At 41.7% G+C, this 22949-nt stretch overlaps 2 protein-coding genes across 2 annotated transcripts in view; both read right to left on the reverse strand.

Annotated features, from left to right (window-relative positions):
* LOC104950769 (5-hydroxytryptamine receptor 5A) overlaps positions 1-4653 on the reverse strand; it is an 18036-nt gene extending 13383 nt beyond the window's left edge. The window contains exons 1-2 of the mRNA XM_010777328.1: positions 3896-4653; positions 3462-3468 (exon numbers count right to left, since the gene is read on the reverse strand). Of these exons, the coding sequence (XP_010775630.1) occupies positions 3462-3468; positions 3896-4603 (715 nt within the window). The 5' untranslated portion in view covers positions 4604-4653. The remainder of the gene's footprint in view (positions 1-3461; positions 3469-3895) is intronic.
* Positions 4654-13751: 9098 nt separating this feature from the next.
* On the reverse strand, positions 13752-21966 carry LOC104950770 (FYVE, RhoGEF and PH domain-containing protein 1-like). The gene is made up of 5 exons (XM_010777329.1): positions 21887-21966; positions 21388-21574; positions 15474-15632; positions 15040-15186; positions 13752-13887 (listed from the first exon to the last, which is right to left on the reverse strand). Exons 1-5 carry the CDS (start codon positions 21964-21966, stop codon positions 13858-13860), a joined length of 603 nt encoding a protein of 200 aa, XP_010775631.1. The 3' UTR covers positions 13752-13857.
* Positions 21967-22949: the final 983 nt, after the last annotated feature.

Consider the following 22949-nt stretch of genomic DNA (forward strand, 5'->3'; position numbering starts at 1 on the left):
CACACACACACACACACACACACACACACACACACACACACACACACACACACACACACACACACACACACACACACACACACACACCCCCGACACAGAACATAAAAACGGAGCTGTGTTTTAATCTGCGTTTTCCAGCAGCCCATTTCGTGCCATTTCACAAACCCACTGCTTGGCTGGGAGGAGGAGGAAAGAAAGGAAATGTCAATGTTAATCTTCTCACTCATTTGCTGCCGAGCTCAACTCAAGGCTGACTCTCTTTCTTCTTATCAGGTGAAGTTTCCCCGGTCGTTCGGCAGCCTAACAGCTTTTTATAAAGACGAAGCATCCGGCTAAATGTGTCGGAAGTAAAGAGCACAGACTAACATTTTAAACTCAACATTTAAAGCATCCTGCACCCGGATGGAAGACTCGTCCACTCTGCGGTTTTTAATCGAATCAATACCGGTCCGTATGGTCTTAAACTGATAAGACATATGAACCAGGTCCATTTACAGCAGAGGTTAAAAGCATAGTGCTGTTGGGATGAAAATTGATTGTGGATTGTTTAAGACACTTCCACTCCAGATGGTGCAGCAGCTAAACTGAAGATCTTCATTTTAAATGGACACATCACGCCTAAATACAGAAATACACAAACGCCATCTCGTTGCATTATATTGGAGTGAAGGCTTTTAAACAGATATCCCCAACATCTGGAAACTGTCCTTTTAACAGTGTATCAGTGATGTCTTCAAACTAAGAGTTAGATTCAACCTTAAATGGTCCACAGTGTGCGTCACTTTTTAGTGTCCCCTGGTGTCCCAGCTGTGTGCGTCACTCTTTAGTGTCCCCTGGTCTCCCAGCTGTGTGCGTCACTCTTTAGTGTCCCCTGGTCTCCCAGCTGTGTGCGTCACTCTTTAGTGTCCCCTGGTCTCCCAGCTGTGTGCGTCACTCTTTAGAGTCCCCTGGTCTCCCCTGCTCTCCCAGCTGTGTGCGTCACTCTTTAGTGTCCCCTGGTCTCCCAGCTGTGTGCGTCACTCTTTAGTGTCCCCTGGTCCTCGTTGTGTTTGAGCTTCTTGCAGCGTTGTGTTTCTGCAGCTTTTAGTAAACGCTGCGCATGTCTCCTCAAGTTGCTGAATGTTCTCTAAATGTGTTGTCAAGTTGCTGAAGTTGTTTCTTCATGTGGAACCTTTGTGTTTTTATATCTGCATCCTTTCTGAAGCTGCAGCGTGTTTCTGCTAATGGAAATGTTTTCACAAACACAACTGGTGCTAACGTTGCTAGTTAGCGTAAAACTTCTTTCTGAAACTACACTTGTAATGTTTTCCTGAGAGGTATGGGGTTGAGTCGTGTGTGCATCACCTCACCTGATGCACAATGTGTTTCTGATGTCTCTACGTCTTAATGTCTTTCAGTGGGTGTTGTTGATGGAGCGGTGCATTAGGATTATTATCTCTCACATCTCTTGGTGCTTTGACTCCTCGATGTTCGCTGGGAAATGATGAGAACAACATTCGGCTGGGTAATGAGACACGTATAATGCAACCCATAAGTTGTGAGTTTGTCTGTGGAAAACTAATAAAATGTATTCCATTTAATTGCCAGCTACGGGAGTGATTGCCTGTTTAATGAAACTTGACACAGAGTTGGTTAACTAAAGCATTTCGAGACTGGGCTGATTAGTTTGAGACATTTCAGGCAAATTCATGTTGCACTTGCGTAAATAACGAATATCTTGGGGGGGTTTCAAAGTACATGCATTACATGAATGTGTATTTTCTGTTAAATATGTCCATCTTCTGTCTATGTTTGCCCATTTCTTCGACTCTGGGTGATGTTGAAGTCTTTAATAAGGGAAAGAAAAAGGTGTTTGCTTTAAGAATGCTGTAATCTCCATCACTAAGGTGTATTTGAGGATATCCAGATTGCATTTCAGGTGAAAAGTGGGCGCTGATTCGATTTTCACGGGGAAATTTCGTGTCGGCTGATTGGAGAAACGCCAAACCCAGAAAGGTGCTGGAGGTGATATTTATAGCCCTCTACCTTCTGCCGACGCACATTAACAAGCTGGTGGTGATGAGCAGGATTGCTGCAATTATTTCGCCCGTATGCTCATGCGTCCGATGCTTATGTTTCCCTGATTGCTGCTGAATAGCTCATCATGATAAATAATTGCACGGTAACTCATATTTGTGGGTCAGGGGCATCAGCCGGAGGAGACGGAGAAATGTTCTGCATGGGAAACAAACTGTTGGCCAACAAATCTTAACATAATCAGTCCTACCAAACAACTCTCTTTTCACAGTGTTTATTCCAGCTGATAGTATTATCCAACACCTTGACATCTCTTCCTCCCAGTATTTGTTCTCTGTAAGCTCCACTGTAGTGTGGGCTAATACTTGAAGTGTGAATCTATACTGCCGGTCTGTATGGACAGTCTTAGTTCCCGTTACCGTCACGTCATGCACACTTGGTGTTGGGTTTCACCTCCTCCTGGGTCTCTGTTTTATATTCTCTGCATTCCCATCCCTCCTGGATAATGGATGCTGGTCCTCTCTACGTGTTTACATCTCTGCGTCTAATGAGGGCTTCGTCGAACCACTTAGGGACCGGATTATTTTGAAGTATGGTTCTCATCTTCGCCATGAGCAGTTCTTTCGGAGTCATCAGGGACGCTCTGTGTCACATTAATGCTAATTGTAAGGCATGTACAATGTCTGTGAGAAGTCTTGAGTAATCATCTGAATGCAGTGATTGCCTCTGTGCTGTATATTGTACTGGCTCTCTTGCTTTCCGGGCAGAAGTGGATGGTGCGTTCAAAATCAGCCGATATTTAAAGCCCTGTTTTCTGCACACTTTTCTGCATGAACTTGGTGTCTTTTATGTATTTGCACTCATGTTTCCTAGTGTAATAAGGGCTCTTATTCTGTCCCATGCTCCACATCGCTTACTTACTGCTCCCAGGTCAGAGCTTTTTTATTCGTAGGGACTTCTTTCACTGACTCAGAAAAACAGTTTCTCCCCCAATGGCCTTTTTCCCCCCACATTTTCCACTCTCACTATCTCATGCTGGGCACTTGCCAGGAGCATTGTGCTTCTCCTCTTCGCTTGGGCAACACTTTCAGCCCCCCTGGTGGGCCATGTCTCCTGCATCGATTCTCTCTCCGGCTGGCTGTCTCCTCGCTCTCTTCGCTGGTCTCAGCTGTGTCACCTCCTGCACACTCACTGCTGTTGTTCTTGCTGGTTTATCTACTCTGCCACCGTGTCAAACCATCTGCACGGCAGTTTCAGATATAAGGTTGTAAGGTCGTCAAAGTCATGCCTTGATAAACTTTATATTTAAATTGTTTTTGAAGCTGCAGCGCAAAAAGTCTCAACTCAAAATGAACTGCAGACAAAGAGCTTTCTACCAACTTTCTCACGTACAGTTTGTTCTAGCTCTCTGATTGAGTTCGAGCAGTGATATCTACATGTATTACCTAACGCCTAGACAAGGGGGAGGATAATGATATTATGATTTCTAATGGTGCATTCACACCGGATGCACAGCGAAGATTTGCCTCTGATTTGATGGTAATGCTCGTATCAAAATGATGCCGAAATAACTACATACTGATTATTAAGAATCAGGAATTAATGCTTTGGCAAGTGTGTCTGCAAGAAAGGTTTAAAATGCGTGTTTTCTGGGTGGAGTTTGGATAAATATAGTTTGTACACATACTTTTAAAAACAGCCATTTCTGAACAAATATTATGAACTATGACATCTATATTTATAATCAAACAATGACAGGCAGAGATATTCAGCACTGATTTGCTTTCAACCAATAAAATTAAACTTGTTCATAAAAGAAACATTTGTTTTATGTCCGATATGAACGCACAATATTAATTGATGTCATGAGTATAATCACCTCAGCCATGGGAGTTATGGTGTTGGTCTTGCGGGTGCCGATGCGAAACTTGGCGGCCTTGTAGATCTTCCAGTAAACAAACAGCACCACGCAGAGCGGCAGGTAAAAGGCTCCGAAGGTGGAGAAGATGGTGTAGGACGGCTCCTGGCTCACCTGGCACTTCATCCCCTCCGTGTAGGTCTCCCCCCAGCCGAACAGAGGCGACAGGGAGATGATGGACGACAGCAGCCAGGTGAGCGCGATCATCACGTTGGAGATCTTTTTACGCGTCTTCAGAGTGTACTCCAGGTGCCGGGTGATGGACCAGTAGCGGTCCAGCGCGATGGCCGTCACGTTCCAGATGCTGGCCGTGCAGCAGAGAACATCGAAGGAGATCCAAACCTGACACAGAACTCGTCCCAGTTTCCACTTCCGGCCGTTGAGCTCATGGACGAGGCTGAGCGGCATCACTAAGGCGGCCACCATGACGTCGGAGATAGCCATGGATGCGACGAGGTTGTGCGGCACACGGTGGAAAGTCCTCACCCTCAGGATGGTCACCAGCACCAGCAGGTTCCACACAAACGTGGCCACCACCAGCATGGCCAGTAACGTGAGAGTGAGCACGCTGAAAACAGAGAAAGGCCGGTAGATGTTTCCCCCGTGGTCGTGACCCCCCAGAGATCCACTGGAGTTGGCTGTCAGTGAGCTGGTGTTAGGGTACGCCATGGTAGCTGCTCAGAGGACTCGGAGACAGTTTCTGCAGCAGAGAGGTGATGCATCCTGGAGAGAGAGGCGGGAGAAAGAGTTTTAAAGAGGATATATTAGGTGAATTTTCAGATTTGTATTTTGTGACATGTAGGAACTGAGGACGGAAGGAAGGTATGTAGAGCCTATATTGAATATTGCCTCTTCATAAGAGATATCGTGAATGGGGGAAAATGTTTGATGTATTGTGAATTTTTTAGGGGTAACTAAGGTTGAGACAAAGCACAATCCCCTGTATTTGTATTACTGTAATATGTTTATTTCTGAAGAGGATGGTTGTATAAGAATATTTTACTGTAAATTTATTATTTTTGATTGATAACCAGAAATGGTGACAATGTAGGCCTCTGTTAAGGGGACTGAGTCGGCCTTTATCGCATGTATCCTTAGAAATAATGATCAAAATGTCAGAACATTTGGATTCGAAGTGCACAGAGAGGCAAAGCATACAATAAAGAAAAATGTCATCAATAAGTTCGACCAATTTTGTAATATACTCTTAAACACAGATGAGTTATAAGCAAAAATGGAATAGTCTCAAAATGGTATGTTTATACTTTGATACTTTTGTCATTAATAAATTAAGGTATCCAATCACTAACTAATTTAATTTATAACTACAAAAGACTGAGGTCTGTTTAATGTTCAAAAAGCTCTTTATTTCTCTCATACTGCCTGTGCTGCAACACCACTTTTCACCCTCTGTCTGAAACCAGAGCCCAGTCTGCTCTGTAGCCAATAGGAGCGTGAGTGGTATGCAGTGATTGCTGAAGTTAACAAAGGGTGCACTTTCTCTTTTGCATCAGTGATTAGATTAAATGATATATGCTGAAGGTTAAAGAGGCAGCACTGCTAATAGTTTTAACTTCTGTGTAAATGCACTGTGAAATTCACAAGATGAGCACTTAAGTGATTTTCTCACAATAGTAAAAAAGCATAAATATTCAGTTTCATCACCCACTGCCGTCCTTTGATTTGCATAAAGTAGCCTGTGTCGTTGTGTTTGAGCTTCTTGCAGCGTTGTGTTTCTGCAGCTTTTAGTAAATGCTGCGNGGGTAGTAGTAGAGTGCAGAGCTTCGTGACCACAGAGCGTGTGAACGTTGTGATCAGCTGTTTTAGCGCAGTGCTGCTGTACAGGCCGACGTTAACAGCAGCCCTGTCTTTGCACACGGAGACCGACTCCGTCGTCCGGTGATCCAACCGCCTTATGGAAAAGCTTCACATATACATCGGTACGCACAAATGCGCTTTGTGACACAAGTGACGGTACGCATTTCAGATTGTTGCCGCGCATGCGTACCTGCGTACCACTTATGTGCACCCCTGGCTATAAAGGAACTACAGCACGGTCCCATGACCTCACGTCACCACCGCTAAGCTAAAGGTGGCTAATGTTGGGTGTGATGATGTCGAGTCGTCTCATTTAGACACGTGTTAGCAGCCTGCCTAAGCCTTGTGATATAAGCTGATATAAGACGGTGCTTTAATGTGCACGTCTTCACATTTTCTCTGCAGGAAGGGCAAAGGGCACGTCTTCATTTTAAGGACAGACATTACTGCACTGCATCACAATTCTTCCTCTGAAAGGGCAAACCATCACATTTTCATGCACATAGGGCCACCCTGGAGAGCTCTTCATGTTTAATCTAACATATGGGAATCCAAGAGGACACTTCTGCAGCTTTTTTCTCCACAGTCTACCAGTGACTTTGAAGGTAACTGACATCCAACTGTCCTTTAATATTATACAGCGACAGCACGGAGCAATGCCCTGACTATAAACCTGCTGTTTAGCTTCACAGACACATCTTCAGTCACGTTGATAAGTAGTGATAAATGAGAATAAAGGTTTGGTACAGTAGCCAGCTCCTTGTTCATTACCGTCAGTGAAACATCTTGGCAGCATCCTGCATTAAGTCCTCGTTAACACAACGCATGCACTCTGCTTTATAGCTGCTTCTGCTGCACAATAAACGTCCCATCTTCCACTTCCTTCAATCCGTAACCTTGATGGGTAAAATGGCTGTTTATATCATTATCACTCACTTCCTTTAAATGCACAGGATTTGTTTGAAACATCCTCTGAAGTAGGATGAGTGTTCTGAGATAACTAAAGGAGATATGCAGCTGCACACACATAGGCTCACTTCTCCATTCATCACATTATCCTCCACTCAAGGGGAACATTTGATTGCTGTGGTCTTCCCTGCCTCCCACTGCAATTCCTCCTCCCCCTTTACTCCCTGTTGTCTCCTTTCCTTCCTCCTAACATCTCCTTTCCTTCCTCCCAATGTCTACTTTCCTTCCTTCCTCTCTCACACTTGTGTCCTTTCTTTCCTCCTAGCATCTCCTCCCTTTTTTCTCCATCTAATGTGTATACTTCCCATTTGACCCACCGTATTTCTCCTTTCCTTCCTTCCTCTCTTCTACCTTTATAAGACCTTTCCTTCTTCCCCATGTCTCCTTTCCTTCCTCCCTATCTCATAGACTTTGGTCTCCTTCTTTCCTCCCAACATCTCCTTTCCTTCCTCCCCATCTCTTTCCCTTGTATCCTTTCTTTCCTCCCAATATCTCCTTTCCTTCCTCTCTCTACTACTTTTCTTATTTCCTATTTCTCCCCTCCTTCCTCCCCATCTCCTACTTGCTTTCCTGCTAACATCTCCTTCCCTTCCTCCCTCTCTCCTACTTTGAGTCCTTCCCTTCTTCCCTATATCTCCTTTTCTTCCTCCGTCACTTCTTCCAATGTGTAATTTACAAACTTTTGCTTTGCCCTATGTCTCCTTCCCTTCGTCCCTTTCTCCTCCTCTTGTCTCCTTATCTTCCTCCCACACTGTTGTCTCTCCTCCCTCCTGATGCACGGTTGCTGTCCCTGCTGAATAACCTGCTCTGTGAAATTGAGTCTTGCTAATTACTGAGCCATGAAGGCATTAATGCAACCCACTTAAAGTGTCAGTGCAAAGTGCTGCTTATTAAAACGGATGACATGCTTGCATTTGCAGCGGTTTAGTCTGCAGACTTGATCAGTTCAATAGCTTAAGATGAAAAGGGCTCGTATTACGCAGTTGTTTGTCAAGAACTAAAAAAAGCCCTAATCAAGCTTAACATTTAACTCTGTGTCACCGGAAAGATCACACTGTGTCCTGTTTGGCAGTTAATCACCTCAGTAAATGCAAACATCACACTCTGCTCTGTTCCTCTCTTTCTGAGGCATGAGCTGTTTGTTATCCATGTGTTCTTCTTGACGTCGCTGTAAATCACATCGCTGACCTTGTCCTGGCAGGCTGGTGGTCTCATCATTTATTCCCAGAGTTTAACGCTGTCATCATCTACACATGTTCACGTTTACTGTCCTGAAAAATGACCAGGGAGTTTGATAGTAGTCTCGGATCTGGGACCTAAGGTGATAATCCTGCCACATAAATTCGGCTTGTCCGGCTTGCAGTAATTGTATGTTAAGCATACGGTCATGGGATTTCACATTAGGGCCCCTCTGTCCGCCCTATGAGCCTCCAAAGTCTCTCTTAGAGTCCTGGGCTAATTTGGCAGTTTTCGCCTACTTTTGATTTGTCTTACTCCCATTAAGAAATGTTTAAAATGTCAATGTTTGGTATCTATCGTTTTAAGACAACCTCACCTATATAAACTGATAGGTATTTTTTACATTTTGACATAGATTAACATTTTGGACGCAAAATCGCCCAAAAAACGTAAAAAATGATTTTGAAAGTGATATTATTTGTACTATAGGTAACACAAACATCCGCAACGAAACATTTTGAAAGCTGGAAATATATACCTGGGATGTCACTATGATAATGTAAAAGTTCGATTGAGGTAGCATGAACCTATATACACATGTTATGGACAAATAGCAGGTGTATCCAGAGGCGTTTTATTTATGAACGGTCTTCTCATCCTCCAAGTCAAAAAACAAGCTGACTCACGTTCAGAGTTCTCCGTAACAAAAATATCAGTTATATCTGCAAAACTCGAAAAATATAACTATCTCTCAATTCTTAATATTTGTCGGCGTGACGGTCGACTCCTGAGGGTTAAAGAGGTGCTTTTTAGGGGTTTCTCTTTCCTGTAGTGTGTTATAGTTGTTGTGCATGTAAACAGTCTGCAAAGGCTAACATCTCAGAGTTTCTCCCCATCACTCCCCTTTGTTTACTTCCAGAACAATGTGACAATGACATTTTTACTTCATCTTCAGGTTTTATCTAAACAACCAACTTCACTACATAACCTGGCAGTGTCAGAAGGTAAAGTATATATACCTTTTTGATGTTGAATCATAAACTCCTCTGACAGTATTGATAATGTTAAGCTCTGCTGTCGTGCGTCCCTGACGGTTAATGATAGCTTTCTGCTGCGCGCTGTACCACCCACTCCTAATTAGAGTGTCAGTGTGTGTCGGAGCTGGAGAGGCAGTTGTATGTTCAGACCAGGCGAGGGCTTATTCTGTGATGTGCTGACACAAGCTGCTCTGCCACAGGAGATGCAGAAAAAACAGGATTCAATAAACTATGAGTGGACGTCCTCTGTGATGGGAGTAGAGTGCACAAGGAGCAGATCGAGTTTCCTGCTAGATGAACGACGCTCACAACTTGTACTGAATGTTAACAAAATATGTGTCAAGGTTGACTCAGTGTGACCCCAGAAACAGAGTAAATGCCGAAGTCTTTGCATGCAGACTGTCTGGCTTCTGCCATGTCAGGTACAACGTTCACAACAGCGCCTAATGCTAACGCTAATGCTAACGCTAATGTGCCAATCATAGACTGAGCCAATGCTTATTTTCTGGGTCTGCAGATTCTTGTTATTTTCTGTGAGCTTACTGTATACACATTGCCAGAGATTTTCAATTTCTATCTGTATCTCTATCTTCAGTTCTTCTCCAAATCTAGATTTCTGATGTTTTAAATTCTGCTTGAGCTCTCTGATATCATTGCTAATAGTTGCTAGCACGACAGCCAGCGTTCCTGCATTATCCTGTAGCGCTAATCCTTGTTAGTTTATCTTTGTGTTCGCTCGTTTTTTAAATTAATTTTTTTATTGTTAACCCCACTCATATCTTACTTTTTTCTGTGGAGATGACTTATGTAGGTTTATCTAAATATAGTTGGTTAACTAGTGCCCGCCATCATACCAGAAGTCACTGTTCCTCGCCTCTACCACCATCCCTGCATGTCTGTTTATCTATTAAGAATACACTTAAGCACTTTCTCCCATAACCTATAAATGCAAACATCTGTCTAAATCTCAGTTTGGCATTTGCACACTTATAGCAATATGTTTTAATACAATGTACTGACAAATATTGGATGGATTGCCTTGGCTTTTATGCACATTTTCTCTCAGAATCTATTTCAAATCACTTTGTGTGCATCAATTACATGAATCATACTTGGTGCTCAAACTCAAATGATTTATGGACGGTGTTCCCTGATGTTAAAAATATTAGTCATAGAGAAACCTCCGTTGTTTTCTTGCTGCTGTTAACATTCATCTTGATGCATATAAGTAAAGCACCGGCTACAGGAATACACTCCAGCTTCTGTCACATCACATTTTTCTTATTTCAGCATCAGCTGAATTTCGTTGTGCACCCCTGTGTTGCATAATGAGAATAAATTAACCTCTGATTGACTGAATATCCAAGTAACCAGCAGTGACATTTTATTTCCCCCATTAAGGTGTTATTGACACACAATCCTCCCTTCCTCTGTGAAGGCTTGTTTGGTATGGAACATGAGGGACAGCGGTGTCCTCATTGTGCCGCAATCATCGTGATAAATTGCTCCGACCCCGTGCCGCGCTGTGAACTCGCCAAGACTGGAAATACCTCTGCAGCTTGTTATGTGAGGACAGTGTCAAGCTGCTGTAAATTACTTGTTTTCTTTCCTGAAAAAAACCCCTTTCAGAGGAGAATGGTCAGATTGTTGCAGTGGTAAATGCTTCCCTTTTTTTTTTTACTTCAAAAGGACATATTCTCCTGATGTTCAGGTGTATATCAGTATGTAGTGTCTCTACTTTAAAGAGTCCTCTTCTGCTGATGATCAGGTGTATATCAGTATGTAGTGTCTCTACTTTAAAGAGTCCTCTCCTGCTGATGTTCAGGTGTATATCAGTATTGTGGGTCTCTACTTTAAAGAGTCCTCCTGCTGCTGATGTCAGAGGTGGTATATCAGTAATGTAGTTGTCCTACTATAAAGAGTCCTCTCCTGCTGATGTTCAGGTGTATATCAGTATGTAGTGTCTCTCAACTTTAAAGAGTCCTCTCCTGCTGATGTTCAGGTGTATATCAGTATGTAGTTGTTCTACTTTAAAGAGTCCTCTCCTGCTGATATACAGCTGTATATAGAGTACAGAGGACCTCTTTAAAGTAGGAGTCCTATCCTACTGATATCACCTGTACATCAGCATGTGAGGGACTCTACTTAGAAAGAGACACCTTACATACTGATGATCCACGTTGTATATCAGCATGGAGAGCTACTCTTTAAAGTAGAGACACTCTCATACTGATATACAGCTGTACATCAGCAGGTATGTAGTGTCTCTACTTTAAGTAGAGACACACATACTGATGTTCAGCTGACATCAGCATGCAGTAGACTCTTTTAAGTAGTCCTCTACCTACGATTGGATACACCTGAGACATGTCAGCAGCAGTGCAGTGTTACACAGTAGACGACACTACATACTGCGATTACACTGAAAATCAGCGAGACCGACTCTTAAAGTAGAGACACTCTACTGTATATACACCTGAAATACTTCAGCAGCAGAGAACTTGTCTTTAAAGTAAGACTCTACCATACTGATATACACCTGAACATCAGCAGGAGAGGACTCTTTAAAGTAGAGACACTACATACTGATATACACCTGATCATCAGCAGAAGAGGACTCTTTAAAGTAGAGACACTACATACTGATATACACCTGAACATCAGGAGAATATGTCCTTTTGAAGTAAAAAAAAAAAGGGAAGCATTTACCACTGCAACAATCTGACCATTCTCCTCTGAAAGGGGTTTTTTTCAGGAAAGAAAACAAGTAATTTACAGCAGCTTGACACTGTCCTCACATAACAAGCTGCAGAGGTATTTCCAGTCTTGGCGAGTTCACAGCGCGGCACGGGGTCGGAGCAATTTATCACGATGATTGCGGCACAATGAGGACACCGCTGTCCCTCATGTTCCATACCAAACAAGCCTTCACAGAGGAAGGGAGGATTGTGTGTCAATAACACCTTAATGGGGGAAATAAAATGTCACTGCTGGTTACTTGGATATTCAGTCAATCAGAGGTTAATTTATTCTCATTATGCAACACAGGGGTGCACAACGAAATTCAGCTGATGCTGAAATAAGAAAAATGTGATGTGACAGAAGCTGGAGTGTATTCCTGTAGCCGGTGCTTTACTTATATGCATCAAGATGAATGTTAACAGCAGCAAGAAAACAACGGAGGTTTCTCTATGACTAATATTTTTAACATCAGGGAACACCGTCCATAAATCATTTGAGTTTGAGCACCAAGTATGATTCATGTAATTGATGCACACAAAGTGATTTGAAATAGATTCTGAGAGAAAATGTGCATAAAAGCCAAGGCAATCCATCCAATATTTGTCAGTACATTGTATTAAAACATATTGCTATAAGTGTGCAAATGCCAAACTGAGATTTAGACAGATGTTTGCATTTATAGGTTATGGGAGAAAGTGCTTAAGTGTATTCTTAATAGATAAACAGACATGCAGGGATGGTGGTAGAGGCGAGGAACAGTGACTTCTGGTATGATGGCGGGCACATAGTGTACTATAGATAAACCTACATAGTTTCTCCACAGAATGAGTCAGAATATGAGTGGTTTACAATAAATCATACATTAAAAAAACGAGCGAACAAATATAGAAACCTGACATTTCTAGTATTAGCGGCTACAGGATAATGCAGGATACGCTGGCTGTCCGTGTCTAGCACACTTACTAGCTTGAATCTCAGAGAGTTCAAGCAGAATTTAAAACATTGTTCTGTTTCTATCCCAGAAGTGAAGACCTATATGTTCAGTGTCTTCTGGTCTTTTGTTGAACGCCCGCCTCTTCAGTTAAAACAGAAGGTTGCAGGGAATCGACACAGTCTGCTGTCTTCTGACACCACACCACACTTTTTCTCTCACACACACAACAACACCACCACACACACCACACCCACACACACACACACACACACACACACACACCACAACCCACACACACACACACAAAACACAGAGACATTAGACACACCACACACACACACCACACCACACACCACACACACACCACACACACACACACACCAGATATAGGACACACACACCACAAACACGCACACACACACAAACACACAACACACAATACACACACACACACACAACAGAGACATAGACACCACCACACACACACATCACACACACACACACACACACACACAGAGGACATACACAAACACCACACACCACACACACACACACACCACACACACACACAACACCACCCACACACACACACAACACCACACATCACACACACTTTTATACACATCTACACACCACATCACACCATCACACCACACCAGACATAGACATATCACGGAGATCCTGAAAACCATATCACATTTTTCACTTCACACACCACACACATTCACCACGCACCCGCATTATTTACAGCAGGCAGTTTTTTGTACAGGGATCGAGCCCTTGCGTCTGTATTTCAGTGCAATCAGATTGACCCTGGACTTGGGTACAATGATTCAGAAACTTGAAACTGATCTTGGTCCATGACACCCAAACACGAGATATACCGTCCTCTTCTTCTGCGTCTGAGCTCTGTGCTCTTTTGTGGGGATTTAAGTGACGGTCTGCAGGCCACGGCTAATTTAGGAAGGAGTCTGTCCTCTTTCTCCGTCGTAACCTGGCACAGGTTTTCATCATCACAGCCTTGCTTTGTCCTCATTTGATCTGACATTATGTCGAAAATGAAACACACAAAGCTCGCAGCCACCTTGTATAGAAAACAACAGAACGTGCTCGTTATTTTTCAGCACGTAGNAGCTCCTCACAGTCGGCGCTGAAGAACAGCGTCAGGTGACTCTGGGAGATCTTGAAGGCGTGGCGGCGCTCGAGGCGGTCACATGACTCGGGGAGGGAGACCTCAAAGCCAATCAGAGGAACGCTGCGCTGCGCTTCACATCCTGGAGGGGAGATATGATCAATACTGTCAGTTATCTGTTCATATTGCATCATGGGTAATACATCATCGCCACTAAAGAAACAATGGCTGCTTTCCTGTGTGGATTTTATTTTTGCTTTCATTACCTCAATGCAATTCTGCCAGGGACCCCGCCTTTAATTTTACATATTTTTGAGCCTCAATGTATTTATATGTGTGTGTAATATTCACTTTTCTTCACATTTCTAGAAAGGGCATTTGTGCTGCATTCATGTGATATCGGAATAAGTTTTCACATGAACCCCCCCCTCGAGTAAAAAACCGTAAATTACACTTTTTAGCTGAACTTTATTTATTTACCTTTCTTCATTACATTTGTGCAACACTGTCACTTACTTTTCCACACAATGCTCATTATTTTATATTGGTACAGTATACTTATGTCTCTACTTATTTTATCAAACAACTCCGGTACCTTAAAGGTAGGGTAGGTAAGAATGGAGAAACCAGCTCGAGTGCGCTGGAATTTGAAAGTACGCAGCCGAAACAAATCTACCCCTTCCTTCAGACTTCCTCACAGAGCCCCTCCTCCAACACACACAAACGCGCACATGACCAATGAGGGCACGAGATAAGTTTGTGCACAGATGGAAGGCTGACAGGCAGGTAGGCCATCCAGTTACTTTAGCCGGGCCGGCTCAGATGATTGGTCGTGCTTTTTACAATACCCCGGCTTCCAGAGATGAAATGTGTGTATGTATTTATTGTCAAAGCATTTAATATATTCATTGCTATCGGGACGTTAAGAGCATTCCATGGAATATAACAAAAAGTGTTTCTGAAGTGAATTACCTACCCCACCTTTAATGTTTTACTGTCTTTCCTTATTATTGTCATTTTTTCATTCTTCTAGTGATCTAGTAAAAGCAAGTTGTGACTTTGCTACAGAGCAGGTCCTTTCCCTAGTCAAACACTTTGTTATCGTAACATTGACCCCGTGTGAACATACACATGACCTATAAAACTGAAACTGAAACCAAAGTTGGAAGAAAGACTTCCCAATTTGGGAAATAGGACCATCCAAGAAGCACCTGAATGCACCGTCGGCTGACCAGGAGACCTCTGTAAATAATATAAAGGTATATTACATATTTTATATATATATTAAAGGTACCTGTGGAGCTCCGTAGATGTAGAGCACCAGCGGCTCGTTCTCCGGGACGACGAACCAGGCTTTCTGCCAGCCGCGCCCACTCCCTTTCTCCATGTGGTGCAAAAAACTACAAATCACACTGTGCTCCGCTGCCAGGGAGGCCTGTTTCTATAGCAACAAGGGACAGAGATATAAAGAGGGTCAGTGTTTCTGCAGGAAGGAGAGGAAATGTTCAACAAACAGATCACTTATATGTATAATAACTTGCTTTATATTTTGTTACTGTAAATTTGTAATTCAACATTTTCTACTTTCTTGTTTATTTCTTTAAATTGTTATTGTACAATGCCATGTCTTTTTATGCTGCTGCAACACAAACATTTCCCAAATTGGGAATAATAAAGTGCATCTTATCTTTTCTTATCTTATTTTCAGAGTATGTTTTCTGCACTGACCTCCAGGATGGAGCGCCTCCTCTGGCTGCTGCTGCTCAGCAGGGCGGGCGACGGCGACGCCCCCACCAGCATGGCGTGGCAGTCGATGCAAACACGGTTGGTGCGGTTGTTGTCGTACGAAAGGCGAGCACGAAACTCTGAACATTTCCCACAAACCACCTGGAGGCAAAACAACAGTCAGTCAGATGTTTGTAGTCTTAAAGGGGCCCTATTCTCCTGATGTTCAGGTGTATATCAGTATGTAGTGTCTCTACTTTAAAGAGTCCTCTCCTGCTGATGTTCAGGTGTATATCAGTATGTAGTGTCTTTAAAGAGTCCTCTTCTACTGATGTTCAGGTGTATATCAGTATGTAGTGTCTCTATTTTAAAAAGTCCTCTCCTGCTGATGAATATCAGCAGGAGAGGACTTTTTAAAATAGAGACACTACATACTGATATACACCTGAACATCAGTAGAAGAGGACTCTTTAAAGACACTACATACTGATATANCAACACACACAATCACAACGATCACAACACACACGATCACAACACACACAATCACAACACACACACACACACACACACACACACACACGGAGTGGATTTCGATGGAGCGGTTAAGACCGAGAACGCATCATCTCATGGAGGACTGTTTTACGCCGAACTGTCACTGAGGTAGGTTCGTGAATCGCTGATTTCTAACAGATTTTGTGTGCATTAAAATCCCAAAATGTTTGTAAGTGCAGAGAGGAAGCCACATGGGACCACGTGAGCTCCGAGGGGAATAATGTTTACGGTAAAGTTATTATTAATTAATTCTGCAGGAACTGTGTATTTCAATGAATTATGCACCTCTGAATTAATTCTCTCAATGAGTAAGAGGAGCTTGCTTTGAGTATGTTATATTTATTCAAAAGCATGTTCAACCCATCGAGAGATAAAGTGCTAAAGCTGAATGCACAGGAGGATTACAAGCTCTTTTATTATTTTCATAAGAGAGGACACATCTACATACTTCTCCATGCTTCCACCTGCTACATTTCACAGCTTTAAAGCCTCGGGAAAATTGCATATCAAATGAGTGTATAACCGTGCCAGAATGAAGAGCTGTGCACAAAGAGAGTGTCTGCAGGTGAAATCACGAGGTTACTATTTGTACAGAAAGACAGAAAGGAATCGACTCGAGCTGTCAAAGTAGTTGTCAAAGTACAAAGTGTACTTTCCACCTGCAGCAGGCAGCCTTCAGTGATTCTGCTTTGTTTTTAGCCAGCTGATCGTATAGAAAGTGCCAAAAAGGAAGCATGCAGAGGAAGCAGGAGCTAATCAAAATCGTCTAGTATGAATTGCAAATGACTATTCTTTGAGCAGATTTAATTTTGCAGCAATGAGAACTTAATTCAAAATGCAAAAACATTCATCGTAGTTTCCATCAGTGCCATTCTTGCAAAGGAGGATTTATTTACGGATTTGCTAATTCCTTAATTATAATGAAATGTGTGTGGAAATACTCCCCTGCTGCAGCTCGGCAAACAATATGTTTCTCTGTCATAACCTTATAATCCCGCTTGTATTAAAAAGTGAACGACCTTATCATTGTTAATGAGATGTTAATCACCTTGTGTGCCTGTTTAATTCCTCACAGTTAACTAAAATACCCACGAGGCTCTGCAGCAGATATGCAGTGAACCGTCTGACACTCAAGTCTCAGGACAGAGAATGACCTGAGCTGACACTCAGCATCTAAAGAAACGCTCTGAAATGCATCCAGTTGTTATGCTTTGACGTCAGAGAGCATGATTCCTGTCTGTCAGGGTGTCTCTTCACTCCTCTCTCATGCGTCTTTCTCAAAGTGAGTGACAGCCCCTGTTTAAGGGAGGGTACGGGGGATGTTTGATTGCCTGTTTCCTACACAACGGTTGTCAAATTTCACGGCTATTAGGCTTGTTAATAGGCGCTGGGAGAAGAGGGAGCAGAGAGTGCTTGGCTGGACCCTTTGATTATGGAGGGCATGGTTTGTGATGCTGAGGGACAGTGTCACATGTCACATAAATACAGCGCTGACAGGGACATAACTCGTATAGTGATTACCTTTCGTAGCTTATCGATGAGATTGATGACATGCAGATCACTTTGACCGATCACACTGGGTGTACTGTGTGTGTTAACAGTTTTTCAACACAACATCCTTCGAATTTTGAGGAGGTTCTGATTGATTGATTAATGCAGCCAAAAGTCCAGCAAGAAAATAATCCTTTTCATTAGATCCTGCTTTTTAAGTCAAATCAATCATACCGCTTTTCTACTGAAAAAGGGCCGCTCACAACAACAACAACAACAACAGAAACAGATTTGTTGCCAATGTGGTTCATTCACTGTCTGATTATCACACAACTCCTGATGTATACTGTATATCCCCAAAAGTGAATGTTTTTTTAGTTGAAAGTTTCTCTGGTATTACATGTGCTGGTAGCATAGCCATCGAAGCTAATCCGACCACTTGTTGCATAATATTGTGTCATAAACAATTTTCTACTGGCATATTTTACCGGGCTATTTTTCAACATGATCTTACTTATGATAGTTTGACATGGCTATAATAAAAAAACAAGAGAAAGTTATACCGCTGCTTGCAAAACGATGATAATAGCAAATGGGTGGTCATTCAATTAGGGTATAAACCCACATGTATGCCTGGTTAGTGTTGCCTGGATTTATATAAGAGTGTTTTTATATGATTGTGTAGTAACGTTCGAGTCAATTTGCAACACAAAAAACTGGTTTGAAATCGAGCACTGGCTCTGAACTGGCACTGGAAACTCTTTTGTGGAAAAGGGTATTAGAGACAATTATTTCAACAAATGATATGCACTCATTATGGACACTTACACTGCACTCAGAGGCCTGGGGAAAAGAAAAGTCACCCAGATCGCTATATTACAGTGCCACAAGCACTAGAATTATTACATGGTATTATATTCAAGATTGTGGGTAAACTGGTTCAAGAAACTGTGATTTAGCAAAAATCCATGAAGGATTGTTAGAAGCACGAACAGCTAAAGCATGAGTTTTATTTATTTCTAAGTATGAAATTATAATTAATGATTATAATTACCATCTTATGAGGGTGTTAAATCAGGCACGTCTAAATATGCTTTCCAAAACACGAGGCATGAAATCATGATTGCCCCCAGTGATGCTGCTGTAAAATGATTCTCCTGTGAATCAGTTATCATCATTTTAGACAAACACTTCATAAGTTTGTAGTTGATTTATGTTATTAAAGGGGCCCTATTATGCTCATAATCAGGTGTATATCAGTATGTAGTGTCTCTACTTTAAAGAGTCCTCTCCTGCTGATGTTCAGGCGTATATCAGTATGTAGTGTCTCTAAATAATAAAAGTTAACTAAGTAAATAATATAATAATACAAGAGGATAACCTTTTATGTAATACTTATATAATTAATTTTACGTAGTATTAGTAACAACGATTAGTAACTTACATAGGGTGTGACCACCTTTTATTCTAAGGAAACGATAAATAAAATATAGGTTATAATTTTTATTTAATCCCCCCCGCCAACCTTCACATCTCGAACTTCCGTGTGCCCAATTTCTATTCTCTAATTTATGACGACCTCCTTTGTTTTTGTTGTCAATAAGAATAATAATAAAATGAACACTTACAATAAAAAACAAATAACAACAAACTAGGTTTCGTTCTCAGCTCAATTAGTTCTTAGAATTTTTTACATTGAGGCGAATTCAATGTGTCATAGAAGTGGACGTCGTCCATTTAGTCAGTCCCAACTAACATAATTTGACTGGACTCTAGACAGGAGGAAGTCTCCGACCACACCTCGACCCCTTCGCCCGAGGCTAGGGGGTAGTCTCTCTTCCCTCCTCCACTGGCACACATACTTTACAGTACTCGGCAAACAAGTTGAGGTAGTGGTTCTCTGCCGTGGTACGTTCCGGACGCCTGTGCACTAGATGTAGACAAGTTTAGACATTAGAAAGGTGTATTATAAATGTAAAAACTTATTAATTACTGACGTGACGTCTCGGACGCCTGTGAATGTAATACGTTATAATGTGTACACAATTCTCTGACTAGTAAGTACTTATAAATGTAACACAAATTAACTTGGTTGTTGTGAACTTCGGACCCTGTTGCTTCCGGCATAGATGGGCTTATAAAATGTAAACACTACATTAGAATCATTAAGACACACCTAAATGTAGCAAAAATAATTATTGCCGTGACGTCTCTGCATGCAAATGTAAACACAGATCCATTGTAGTGACTTATTAAGTAATTATACAATGTAGACATTATTACTAATTGTTTTGACTGGCGCCTGTCTACTATACAATAGCTTATAATAAATAATCCTAAGTTATTGAGTTGTTTAGTAATCATGATCAATAGCAAGTGACGTCATTCGCGAAGGTTGTGTAAAATTAAAGAATCTATCGTTTACTTCGTGTCGTCCTCTGGTAGAGATTCATCTCAGCTGAGTTAGTGCTATGTCTCGGTCCTTAGTCGTCCTCCCTGGATTAAGTCTCGTGATGTATGACTATATGTGACCTTAAGTCTTGTCTCCCACTTATTGTACTACGACGTCTGTGGATCTGCTGTGATCATGACTCTTTTTTATTCTGGAAAACTTGTAAGTTTTACAGTACCCTCTCCTGTACATCTCTGTATGTATGACTATATGTGGGACCTTGTAGTCGTCCTCTCCTGAGAAATTTTCATCTCTGTGATTGTATGACTATATGTGGACTTGTAGTCGTCCTCTCCGTGAGAAATTTCATCTCTGTGATGTATGACTATATGTGACTTGTAGTCGTACCCCTCTCCTGAGAAATTTCATCCTTCTGTGATTTGTATGACCTATATGGTGACTTGTAGTCGTCCTCTCCTGGGAAATTTCATCTCTGTGATGTATGACTATATGTGGACTTGTAGTCGTCCTCCTCCTGGAAATTTAATCTCTGTTGATGTATAGACTATTATGTGGAGACTTGTAGTCGTCCTCTCACTGCAGAATTTCATCTCTGTGATGTGTGACTATATGTGGACTTTGTAGTCCGTCCTCTCCTGAGAAATTTCATCTCTGTCGATGTATGACTATATGTGGACTTGTAGTCGTCCTCTCCTGGAGAAATTTCATCTCTGTGATCAGTGTGACTATATGTGTGACTTTGTAGTCCGTCCTTCCTGAGAAATTTCATCTCTGTGATGTATGGACTATATGTGGACCCTTGTAGTCGTCCTCTTCCTGAGAAATTTCCATCTCTGTGATGTATGACTATATGTGGACTTGTAAGTCGTCCTCTCCTAGAAATTTCATCTCCTGTGATGTATGACTATATGTGGACTTGTAAGTCGTCTCTCCTGAGAAATTTCATCTCCTGTGATGTATGACTATTTGTAATCGGACTTGTAGTCGTCCTCTCCTGAGAAATTTCATCTCTTGTGATGTATGACTATATGTGGACTTGTAGTCGTCCCTCTCCTGAGAAATTTCATCTCTGTGATGTATAGACTATATGTGGACCTATAGTCGTCCTCTCCTGAGAAATTTATCTCTGTTGATGTATGATATATGTGGACTTGGTAGTCATCTTCTCCTGAGAAATTTTCATCTTGTGATGTAATGACTATATGTGGACTTATAGTCGTCCTCTCCTGAAAAATTTTATCTCTGTGATGTATGACTATATGTGGACTTGTAGTCATCTTCTCCTGAGAAATTTCTGTGATGTATGACTATATGTGGACTTGTAGTCGTCCTCTCCTGAGAAATTTCATCTCTGTGATGTATGACTATATGTGGACTTGTAGTCCTCTTATCCCGGGGAAATTCTGATGTTTGTAGACTGACTGACAACAAAACGGAGGTCCACCAAACACCCTTTACAAGTCTCAAAGCACGAGCGGAAAGCATGCTGTTGTTGGCGTGGTTGGCACAAACGTAGCTGACGGTGCGGTACGACCACCCCCGCAGCGGCAGCGGGCGGGACGACTCGTCGTCGTCGGTCTCCTCCGCGAGGTAGGACCTCCAGTCACGTCTTTTGTATGAGACTTTTATTCTATTCTTTTCTATTCTACGTGAAATAATAAGGGTTAAACCCTTTACAAACACAACGTCGTCGTATTTTTCTGTACCGTAACATGTTATTGTTAAATTTCTTTATTTGTTCTTTCATCTTTTACAACTTAATGTTTAAATGTCATTGTTTTATATTTCGTTCAATAATATGTATATTCACTAGACAAACAACTTGTAAAGGAGAGGAAGGACGTCTTTGTGACTGGGAGAAATATAGAGACAGGGAACAACGATATCTTTGTCCGGAGGGACCGTCGCCTCGTGTCACACTAAACATCAAAAAACGTGGTGTACCTCTTTCCCTCACCCGCGCCGACCGTCTTTCGGACCAAGCAGCAGGGCCTCTTGCTCGGCGACCACGAGATGTAGATGCCTCGAGGTGTCCATGGAAATTATATATATATTTTATACATTATATGGAAATATAATAAATGTCTCCAGAGGACCAGTCGGCTGCCACGTAAGTCTCACGAAGAACTACCAGGACTAAAGNTGATGTTCAGGTGTATATCAGTATGTAGTGTCTCTACTTTAAAGAGTCCTCTCCTGCTGATGTTCAGGTGTATATCAGTATGTAGTGTCTCTACTTTAAAGAGTCCTCTCCTGCTGATGTTCAGGTGTATATCAGTATGTAGTGTCTCTACTTTAAAGAGTCCTCTCCTGCTGATGTTCAGGTGTATATCAGTATGTAGTGTCTCTACTTTAAAGAGTCCTCTCCTGATTGGTTAACCGCTTAGAGATGTCCCAATAGGAGCGTGAGTGTTACACAGTGATGTCACTATTTTACGAAAGTAAACAAACCGACTCAGAGAATCTTCTAGTATATTAAAATACTTTTTTAAGGGAATAACTTGTCTTTAAATAGCTTTTCCCCTTTATTTCTTATATTTGACAAACCAAGGATGTCTAGTACACGCATATCAGTCAGAGAAGTATTTTTCTGTCCTTTTTACACACAATGCAGATGATATATTCCGTCTTATTCGAGTTAAAGTTATTATAGATGTCTGTCAAAATATGAACCCACATGTCCTTTATTCTATAATGAATTTCCCGTCTCTTGGGAGTATGCACTTGTTCCAGATGAGTTCATCATCTTTGTGAATAGGGCTTTTAATTCAAGTGGTTAAATGCTTGTTGGTCTTAAGCACCTCAACTCCACCATTGTTCCACATGTTAGTGCAGTGGAGTTATTGCAATTTTATTAAATGTTAAAAAATGCTGCTATAATTGGATGTTAACCAGACTCCTGTCACTAAATTCCTTAAATAATTACCACCCTTTGAATAATTGAAAAGAGTAGCTTACACATGAAACAAAGGCTAATTTGATCATTTTCATTTAATTATTCTTCAACCAGAGTTTTTTAA

This window comes from Notothenia coriiceps, unplaced genomic scaffold (genome assembly GCF_000735185.1).
Source record: "Notothenia coriiceps isolate Sejong01 unplaced genomic scaffold, NC01 NC01_scaffold00018019, whole genome shotgun sequence".
Taxonomy (NCBI): domain Eukaryota; kingdom Metazoa; phylum Chordata; class Actinopteri; order Perciformes; family Nototheniidae; genus Notothenia; species Notothenia coriiceps.

Coding starts and splice junctions, on each gene's coding strand:
- LOC104950770 (XM_010777329.1), bottom strand. CDS start 21,966: ATGGACACCTCGAGGCATCTACATCTCGTGGTCGCCGAGCAAGAGGCC. Junction 21,575..21,886: donor CCGAAAGACGGTCGGCGCGG/GTGAGGGAAAGA, acceptor TATTTCACGTAG/AATAGAAAAGAATAGAATAA. Junction 15,187..15,473: donor GGAGGCGCTCCATCCTGGAG/GTCAGTGCAGAA, acceptor TTGTTGCTATAG/AAACAGGCCTCCCTGGCAGC.